Genomic DNA, 10,805 nt, shown 5'->3' on the forward strand with positions numbered 1-10,805 from the left:
CCTGGCCCAGGCAGAGCTGCCAGCTGGAGGGCAGAGACGCGCTCCAGCCTTACAGCCAGGACGCAGCATCGGGGTAGGAACKGGCACACTCCAAAGAGCAGTGAGGAACTCCAAAGAGCAGTGATCTCCAGTGCTTTTGAATGGAGAGGTTTGGTTTGTGTGTGCTGCCTTTAGCAAGTACAAGGGCGTTACCAGTGGTGGCTGTGTGCAGACATGTACTTGTGATTGCTTGCTTTCAGTTATGGCTCATGGTGGAAGGGAAGTTAGAATAAAGTGGAGTTAGTGCAGGGGAGTGTCCCGTTCCAGTCCTAACCCTGAACCCTCCCCCAGGCGGCAGYAAACAAGGTCAAACTCCAAACTTGAATGGCAGTGAAGCTTCARCATGAACAAGCGCTGCTGTCCAGTTATCCTGGATGTTCTCCCACGTGAACAACTGTATTTAAGCTGATAATGGGCGGTTTAGCAAGGCCTGAAACCTGCTGGTAGAGTCRGAAGGTGCAGCGCGGCTGGGGCACTGTGCCCTGGGCACACACAGCTCTCGAGGTTTGCCTTTCTTTGCATACACTAAACACTAACCTAGGCCAGATCGAAAAAGGAAGCCTGCACTGTAAATATTTTGAAATCTATTTTAAGGGATTAAATGGTCATTGTCAGTGCTCACGTTCCTGCACTACCGTTACCAACTGCAGTGGGTGACTGCAGAGTCCCCTGCAGCTTGGACCTGGCTGGCTCTGAAGCGCAGTGGCCAGACTCTTAGGAGCCTCTTCTGTTCATTCTTGTTATAGGGCAGTTAGTTGTAAGAGAAAATAATGTAGTTCTTTCTTATCTGGAGGAAAAGGTTAAGCCCACGGGAAGGCTACAGGACCTTCTAGCCACAGTAACTTAATTATTTTCCCATCCAAAAACAGCAGACTTGAACAGGGTGTTACTATATCTTGATTTGAAAAAAGACAGCTGTTTGTAAGAACAGTTATTTAACCACTTCATAATTGCTTTAATGTTTTCCAGTATATTTTTAACATGTCCGTACCAGTCCGTAACTGGTTCTTGACAGTTTCTCAGCGCAGACCCCTGGCAAGGACAGGACTGTCCTGAGCTCAGTGCTGAGCGTCCCAGGGATGCCCAGTGCCCCCACTGCCAGTGGGTTGTTGGGTGACCTATGTCCTAAGGCTAATGAGGTTTTTAAAGGTAGGTTTTTTTGGTTGTGGGTTTGGTTTTTTTTTTTTTTTTTTTCTGAACTTGAATGAAAAGATCTTGGAAAATTTGCTCTAATAGCTATGGAATTATGTGTTTTGCTCTTAGGGGGTATTACTACACCTGGAAAGTTAAAAACGCTAATCTCTATTACCCCAAAATACAACTAAAAAAAACAGACTATGAAACATTCAGGAAATCAATTTCTTATTGCTAGTAAAAAGTAGGTCACRGGCACCTTGAACATGAAGTCTGTCCTCTTGATTAAACCCCCTATGGCTTGTAATTACCTTATGCAATCAAAAATATACATATTTATACATATGTGTATATATATTTATAAATATATATATATGTATATCTGAGAGAGATATATGCAACAGTAAATGCAAACACTCAATGAAGCCCCCCCCCCCCCCCCCAGTTTGTAGTCGGTTCCCGTGCAGGACGTGGTCTGGCCCTGCCGCGGGGGCAGAGCTGCCCCCTTCCCCGCAGGTGCCGCCCGGGCCGGCGGTGCCCAGGGCAGAGCCGCGGGCGCAGGAAGGCACCGAGCGCCGCCCGGGGCCTGCGCCCTGCGCGGCAAGGAGGCACCTTCTGGGTCCAACGGGTGGGACCTGACGTTTGTACGTCCCCGTGAAAGTGAAGCTTTACCTAAGGTTTGGGCGCAACCCCACGGGCAGCTGGGGGCCGAGCTCATCTCCTGCTTCACTGTTGTTCTCCCCATCTTGACCTTTCAGCATTTAATTTTAGGAACATATAAAAAGCTGTGATTTTATTTTCAGCCAGTCATCAAATTTCATGATTTACTTCACTGTCTCGTTAGTATGAATGAAATCCAAAAGTAAAGATACAACTTTCAGGCGAGTAGTTTGGATAGGATACGAATTATGGACGGTTTTGTTTTGTTGCGTTTCGCATGGGTAGGCGATGGCGTGAAGCCACCTGTGTGCAGCACAGCTGTGACACCCAGAGGCCAGGCAAGGAAACCAGAGCTCCTTTCCACAACGCACCCTCAATTTGATCGGCTAAAGGGAATTTTCTTTGCCAAAGCAAATTTCAGCAGCACTTGCTACTCATAAAACTTGAGTAGTTTCCACTTAGGGAAAAAAACCCAAGTCTTTGGAAACCCTCTTAATGGCCGATTCGAGCAGATTATGTAGACGTGACCCTGCATCGTGTTGCATCAGCACTGAGACAGCCCTCCCGCCCAGCCCCAGCCCTGCAGCACAAGAGGCTGCAGCTCTGCCACGGGGCCTTTCCTGGCTCTGTGCTGGCGCGCGTGGCACTGCCCAACCCGCTCACAACCCACGCTCCTATCGGTTGTTTTCTACTTGTGAGTACTGTATCCCGTTCAAAACCAACAGCTTACTTTATTAAAAATTTTACCATTTTATAAAAGACATGTTTAATTATGATGGAGATGGCTGTATTGTAATTAATATTTTGAGATAATTGTGATTTTGAGCTTAAATTATATACAGAAAATGGTCATTTTTGTATGTGTTAAAAGATTGCTATATTACAAATGACTAACTGTACTTTTCAGTTTAATTACAGTATTAATGTAAATAAGGCTGAATGAAGAAATATTTACTACTTTATTAACATAGATTGTGAATGTACTTAATGTTTTTTGCAGTATAAGGACTTACTGAACTTGAAAGCTGCTTCATTTTATGTGCAAAAAGGTACTTCAAATTCTATTTTAACTCTATTGATTCAGTGAAATCAATTATATTGTTAGTTAATTTGCACATGCAAGTTGTATCCTTCCAGTTTTATTTCATGTATGACACTAAGCCGTAAGGTGCATATTGTGTTTAGAATGCATTTTGCAGATGCTTCTGTACAGAAAACAAATACAGGGACTAAAACGATGCTGTGCAGTGTATAGCAGAGCCATTTTTCGGCTTTGGTGTACCCAACTTTTTCAGTATTTAAAAAGTGTTTTGAATAACATTAAAAAGTCTCTTTATTGTATAAATATTAAAATGTCACCTTATTGTAATTAATTTTGTCATCTTTTACTGTTGGAAAGGATCTGAGTTTTAGAAAAATGCTGTTCTCTGAGTTACGGGGAAAAAAAAATGATGTTTGTTACCTYTCTCACTTAAAACTGCTTCGTCTTCATCACTGATGTAGGTGTAAGCAGGTGGTGGCTGCAGGCCCATTTGCTCTAGTTCCCACCCTCCAACGCAGGAGCGGAGGGACGGGCTCTGTCCTTGGCCCGGTGACCCAGCTGAGCAGCTCCTACCCTGCCACCAAGGACAAGGGGCAGCTGCAGCCCCAGGCCTGGGGCCGCTCCAAGGGCCGGGGCGAACGGGAGGGCCCAGGGAGCAGAGCAGCAGGTCAATAAACCAAGTAGCTCCAGCCCATCTTGGGACAAGATCGGTGTCTGTCATGCGTTCTGCACGAATACGCTATTAGTTACGTGTAACGGGAAGACGCCAGCACCTCTTGTCCTTCCTCGCCACGCCCCAGCCTCTCCCCCTTGCTGGACCCCGTTCCATCATTACCAGGCCTGGGGCTGGGGTGGCTGCAGGGCTGGGGCCGGGTCCTGGTGCGGGGCTGCTGCGAGGGCAGCAGCACAGGCCGCCTCGCTGCGCACAGCTGCTCGCTGCAGCTCGGGTCCTGGGGAGGAGGGAGGAGTTTAAYCTTAATTCTGGACATCGGCAAAACACTGGAGAGCTTGAACCATACTGAACTTGCCCTGCTACAGACTGGACAGGCAAAGGCAGAGAAAAAAGTTTTCATGCCATCCCCTTGAGCCTAGGAACCCGTGCCAGAGCCAGGAGGTCAGCCTGGCTGTTCCCATAYGGAAGTGGAAGGCAGACACTACTGCTGTCCTAAAGCCTAGCAAGGAGGTCACGTAGTTAAAAGTCCCGGTTTTGTTTTTCCAGCTGGCACTTACAGAAAGCAGCTTGCCGGCGGCAGCAGCGCAGCCCTCCGCAGGGGCAGCACCCAGGTCCTGGCTGGCGGCCCAGGCCGSGGCCGAGCGGTGGAAAGGAGGGGAAACGGAGCCACGCTGGAATCYGCCTCAGTTTTAGTCCTCACTCGGGTCTCTAACAGTCTGAGCRGCAGCACTACACACCTGCAGTCACAGCACAAGCAACATCAAGCAGCTTCTTTTAAATTACTCATATCCATGAAAAWAAATTACTCATATCCATTATTAATAAGAAATCACCTCTAGGATGTGGAGGTATTCGTAAATACAAAATAAAAARTGCCTATATATTCTAAAGTACTCAAATGAAACCAAAATCAAACATCCATCAGGAAACGTTTATTATTTCAGTGCAGCTACCGACACCAGCCACGTCTGGATTATACAGAGCCCGTGCATGCAGCGGGCGGTACCTGTCATACTGCAGCGGCACCGTAACGTGCAGGTTAAGGCCTCGAGCGCTTTAACACACTGACCAGGAGCCAACTGCTTGAGGCAACAGTGGACCAAAACTTTATAGAAGACAGTGTAGCAAATATTTATAAAACAGGCATCAAAAAAAGGGGAGGAGGGGCAAAAAGTTTATTTATATCTTATTTATGCTCAAATACTTTGGTGTTTAATTTTATTTTTTTAATTTATTTGTAGAAAAACATTACTACTGAACCTAGCTTTCAACACAATACCTTATTACAAAAAGTGCCAACAAAACTATTRTGGCATTTTAAAATTCAAAACGTGCAACCTTGGAGGGAAAAATATTTCATGAGCAACTTCTTCCTTTTTACCATCCAAACTCTAAATCCCATTTTCACAGGCTTTATGGCAGCAGCTTTATCAGCTTAACAGAGTTCTCGTTGCTAACGGAGGGAGGCAGTTGAGTGCTCAGTGTGTGGTCAGCGAGGAGCGGGATCCACCAGCCCAAGAGGGAAACAAACAGCTGCACTAGGCAGGGATTCGGCTTCTCAGGTATTCCAGCACTGCGGCCGTTCCCTTGGCCAGAACAGCTGCACGRGGCGTGCGGAAGGGATTTCCTTCTAACAGGAGGGTCCTGGAAAATCAGAGATGTTGGATGCATTTTTATAACGGGTTACACAAACCATTCATACACCATGCATCAGTTCATGAAACATGCGGTATTCCTGAGTTCTCTTGTGTTCTTTCGAAAGACTTTCAGCTGCGGCTGTCGTAATTCCCACCTGCCGATCTCCTTTGGACACGGGAACTGTGCTCGATGGCAGCAGCTCTGCGCTCGTACCGTCCTGCCGCTGCAACCCACACCCACCCACACACCCACACACACCTCTTCTTCAGCGAGCCTCTGCCCAGGACAGGGAGGAAAAAGACCTGCTGAAACACATAACTGCCACAAACCACAGAGTCATATACGTTATAATAAAACTCTCCTCGTGCAGCTGCTGACCCACTCTTCTTGGGTGAGCCCACGTGGGTGCTCAGGTGGGCGAGGGTTCCAAATCACTGAAAACCCAGCAATCAATACAGGGAGTTTGATGCATTCTCCAACTGCAGATCACTGCAGATACTAAGAGCCACCAGCCAGCCAGTCCTCCTCCGAGAAACACCTTTGCCTCCTTCTATTAGACTCCAAGCTCCTCACGACCTCCTAGACTTYATTAATGAAAGTGTCATCTGCAGATTTTACCGCTTCTACTCTTCACTTTCTCCTCAGTTTCTACACAGCCAACTGTAGTGTAAAATCTTAAARAAAACCTCAGTACCTTCAGTTGCTAACGTTTTAACAAAGCAGCTTTGGCAAAGAGACAGAAACAAAGGCCAACTAAAGAGATAGTTATTCTTAATACCAACGCTCCATATCCTATGAAAAAACTCCTACAGTAAAGAGCAAAAAGCAAATTGAGAGGAAGCTAAATTAGGAACCCCTTGCAGTTTGACCCTTTGCAGTTAAATTAAACTCTACTTTGCAGGGTGCTTACTTATGTAAGTAGTTGTGCATCCAGCCTTCAAAGTCTTCAAAGTTTAATATTAATTTGTATTCACAGAGTACATTTTCACAAAGTCATGAAAAAAACTTTGCCAATTCTCTAAAAAKCTTAAGCAATTGAAGAAATTGCATGGTTTTACAAATAATGAAGACCTACTCAGATGTTTGTAGGTCCGAATACATAACTATCTTGCCAACTTGTAATTTTCCCTCTGACAAAATAGACCTTGAAAAAAAATCTRTGTGTTTTATCCACACGCCACTGCTCAAAATACACACCTCAGAGTCTCACAGTTTCCCAGTTCTGGTGGCACCTGGAGGAGGTCATTGTTCTGAAGGTCCAGGGTTCCAAGCTTGTCCATCTTCTGCAGCTTCAGAGCATCTATGGACCCGACCTGATTGTTACTGAGCAGGACAGTCTCCAGGGCCAGGAGGTGATAAAGGACACTGGGAAATACTTTAAACCTTAAAAAGATGGGAGTCAGATATGAGACACACAAAAAATAAGTAGCCTTAAAAATGAAAGAGGTTTTTAGGTTGTTGATCTTAACTCCTCTTGGTTTAAATAAGCCACTCTGAAAGGAGAAAGTACAATGTTAACTTGCACACAGTGAAAAAGCTGGACAGAATTTGCGTAGTGGCAACTCAGCACCCATAACAGAGACCTATAGTCCAGCAGCACCATTTACAGAACTGCAAATAACCACCCACACATTTTTCTTACAGTGCATTTAATTATCCAGTACTGTATATTCCTTAAGAGCCCAGTACTGCAGCTCAGAGCTATAACTACGAATGTGCTGTGCATCATATTACTCCAAAAATTCCACGAACATTCATTTGCAAACAAYATATAGGTTCTCCTATGTCATCATAACAGAACACATAGCAATATATACACAATTTGGGGAAAAAAAATCACCAAGTTAACCTAATTAATGAAAATAAATTTGACAATTTTTAAAAGTGCTTTCTCTTTAAAAATTAAAACATGAAACATGTTCAGCATTGCACTTGTTTTCTGAACAGTAACCTGAACACATTTCTGAAAGGCTACCCTCCCTTAAGCTTTTCCTAGGAGTAAGAACAAATAAAGCCTAGAGAATGAGCTGTAACTAACACAGATGGGGGGTGTAAAGTCACTGGGAGTTAAAATAAGGTCATAGTTGATAGATAATGTTTGGAAAAACTTATGCCTAGGCAAAACTGAAAGGGTATTATTTGAATTTCACTTAAGTTAGTGGCAAAACTTCCACTGCCCTCCTTAAGATCAGGATTTTACAGAAAGCCTTCATGAAGGAAATGGGCTAAGTGGAGACAAAAGATTCAGTTGCTATGATATACTCAAAAACACAATAGATCTTCTAAAATCATAGGCACAAGGTATTACAGTAAAACTTACTCCAACATAAATGACAGTTCTCCAACATAAATGACAGTACCAGACACAAGAGTGTAAAGAAGGGAGAATAATGGGCAAATCTTTTTCTGTGCATGTAAGAAACGGCCTCCGGAGTGAAATCAAGGGTCCTTCTAACCCAGAACTGTCTGTCACATCCGTAAGCAATAAAAGCAGGATGAGATGCTATTCAGGAAGGCTACTCAAGCCCCATCACACACCACAGTCCATTGCCCTTGCATTTTTCCAGCACCCAGATCTGCCTTATTATAGTGTTAACAGGTACATCCCTGACCAGGGCTGCTGGAACCCACTTCTGGACACACTGTTCACAGTGCTGTTCAATGCTGTTTTGAACCAGCTGGTTCTCAGTCTCTCTCTGAAACTTCTTGGGATGGCAAGCTCCTCAAATACACTACACTGTGCACAGAAAAACATTCTCTTTATATGACTCACACATTTGATCACAGGAATGTCATACAAATTTGGCCCAGTCTTTTTTATATTATAAAAACTCTACAGCATGACTTACCTATTAAAGGAAAGATTTATTATTTGCAGTCTTGTCAGTGCCTCCATTTCCTCAGGTAATGATGTCAAAAAATTATTTCTGTGTATCAAATGAAGACAAATAATAATTACTAACTTTAGCAAGCATTAATTAAGAATTCTCAGTGACACAATACGCACATTTACCACTACTAACATGCTGTTTTAAATCAGCAAGCWGCTTCATAAATGGGCCAAGACCACGCTCAAGCAGAGATGCTCGCTGATGCAAGCATCTGATGCAAGCATTCGGATTTTGGCCAATAAGTAACTTGCAAAAAAGATATTTGAGCRTGGCATATAAAGGGTCGTTAACAGGAAAACAAATTCCATTCACTAAAGACGACCCAGACATGGACTTAATTCTTGTGCATTCTGAGATATTCAGCCTTATCCTCTCACCAACCTCACCTCAGCAACCATTTCTGCAGTCCTCGGCCCGACTTGGCCATCAGCAGCACATATGTTACAGGCAGCTTAATTTAAACCAAGCCAAAGCAAGAAAGTCTATTTGCAACTGGGTTTTACTGCTTTTCATTCCATGATGCACCCGAGAGAATAACTGGTAGCGAGTTAATGCTAAACAGCTAAACAAATGCATGTTTTTCCATAAGTTAGAGAAAGCAGAGTTACAGTAAGGAACTTAATAGGTCTATGACAAATAGAAGTACCTGTAGACAGCTCCAGCTTCACGCAGCACACCAAGGCTGCTCTCGTTGGTACCACTTCCCAGATACCCTCCAGGGTTTGGGGGTTGTTTTTTATTTATTTATTTATTTTTTAAACGTTCATTTAACATCTCTGAGGACCTTTCTATGACAGGGGCAAGACCTTTCATTAGAGCAAGACTCAGAGCTTGCCCACCCCACCTTTTTTGGTTTTGTTAAAAAAAAAAAAAAAAAAACAATGCTTAGATCTAGGCCACTTGCCATTTCAGATCTGCAAGTCATTCAATTGTCACGGAGGTATTTAAAGAAATGAAAAATTACTTCAGCACTGCTATACTGCAGGAACAGATGGCTGGTTTAAAAAGGCATGGAAATAAATTACTCAGAAAGGAAGTCCAACACACGACACAAACCTGATATCCAAATGTGTCAATTTATGAAGCGTGCAAAGCTCCAGGGAAATAGATGAGAGTTTATTGAAGCCAAGGTTGACATCATCAACTGAGTCTTTCAGCTCGACAATTCTGCAACATTGAAAGAATATACTTTTATTATGTAAATGTGTGCATTATATTTTCAACATTAATGGAAAAATACTTTATTCTAGAAATTCACAAACCAAGGACATTCTTTATACACGCTTCAGAAGTGATTTTGTGAAGATAATGGAAAGTAAACTGAAGGAAGCAGCCTATCCTGGACTTTCATGCTTGGTGCAAAGACAAAGCTCAGAGTTCCTTTCCTAAAGTCAGTTTCACTGAAACAGAAAAGATTTTATTACAAAACCCAGTTTACTTAAATGTTGTTAAGAGGTATTTCAGAAACTGTGGCAACAAATGATCATCACTCATTTCCTGCCCTGTATGTTTTAACAAAAGACTCCATTCATGTGATTCCATATGATTCTTCAATAGTCACCACAAACGTATTTATGATTATTTCATTTCTGTTCCCCTGTTGTGCTATTGCAAACTGCATTTGCTGCTTCTCATAAAATACTGAGATGTTTCAGTATAAAGTGCTTAGAAGTTCAGAACGTTAACTGTTGAATCTCCATGACAGAATCTTCGTTTTAACCTCAAAGAGGTAATTAAATGAGCTAAATACTCACCTCTCCTACCTGGATTCCCACTGAATTCTCCTTCACCTAGCAGCTGCACATCTATACCTTCCTCCCCACTGAATGCTACAGCCTTCAATCCATGAAAAAGTATGGAAGGCACAAACATTATCTCACCAAACTCATCTTCTGCGAATGTACTGAAAAGATTTTTTTTTTCCATGGGAAAAAGACAGCACCTCCTCTTCAAGCTCTGTGTGCTAAAGGTATAGAATGCCTAGCACATTTGGGTTCCAGGATGGAAACAAGTGGGCACCACACTAACACAGACAAATCCATACTGATTACTGAAACACACCTTCCACCTTTATCTGCTTACACGGACAGAAATGATTTGGGCATGTTGATTCCAACTGAGCATTATAAAAACACGCAGACACATGTTTAGCTCACAAGAGCTAAAACAGCTCAGAGCTCAAGCACACAACTTCTGCTCAGGCAATATTGCCAAATTAAGGCACTATAAGGGTGTCTGGGTAACAACTGCCAAGCCAACCAAGGAGGCACCAGGCTGCTCTCCTAGGTAAGAGAATTCCCATTACATCTATCCCATATCAAGCACAACAACTTCATTACTTGAAGCTGCTCTTAAGATTTGTAAATACTAAGTTATGTGGTAGTCTCTGTGGTGCAGGTTCAGACTGTTAACTCCCCATTGCCTGCCCTTTCTTATAAGCAATCTCAAAAATATTTAGATATATTAAACACAAATTTTAAGAATAGTTTCTAAGYGTCAAAGTTTTTTTTTCTACTGTATAGGTTGTCATAATTTTTTTCCTTAAAAATCAGTTTCAATCATTTTCTTAAACTACTAGAGATGCAGTAACACCCCTCATTACACAAAAAGACTAATTATTCTCACTCAAATTTTCCCTTGAGTGTGGATGAAGAATCACATACAATAGTATCAAATGCTACTTGATGGCATACCAAATGTTTTAAGAAAATGGTTCAGGCTTTTTTCA

General features: G+C 42.9%; 1 protein-coding gene across 1 annotated transcript in view; it reads right to left on the reverse strand.

Annotated features, from left to right (window-relative positions):
• Positions 1 to 4,564: 4,564 nt before the first annotated feature.
• LRRC40 (leucine rich repeat containing 40) overlaps positions 4,565 to 10,805 on the reverse strand; it is a 17,069-nt gene continuing 10,828 nt past the window's right edge. The window contains exons 12-15 of the mRNA XM_026037181.1: positions 9,134 to 9,244; positions 8,036 to 8,113; positions 6,384 to 6,569; positions 4,565 to 5,192 (exon numbers count right to left, since the gene is read on the reverse strand). Coding sequence (XP_025892966.1) covers positions 5,087 to 5,192; positions 6,384 to 6,569; positions 8,036 to 8,113; positions 9,134 to 9,244 — 481 coding nt within the window. The 3' untranslated portion in view covers positions 4,565 to 5,086. The remainder of the gene's footprint in view (positions 5,193 to 6,383; positions 6,570 to 8,035; positions 8,114 to 9,133; positions 9,245 to 10,805) is intronic.

This window comes from Nothoprocta perdicaria, unplaced genomic scaffold (assembly GCF_003342845.1).
Source record: "Nothoprocta perdicaria isolate Ctin4 unplaced genomic scaffold, notPer1 scaffold_191, whole genome shotgun sequence".
Lineage (NCBI taxonomy): Eukaryota > Metazoa > Chordata > Aves > Tinamiformes > Tinamidae > Nothoprocta > Nothoprocta perdicaria.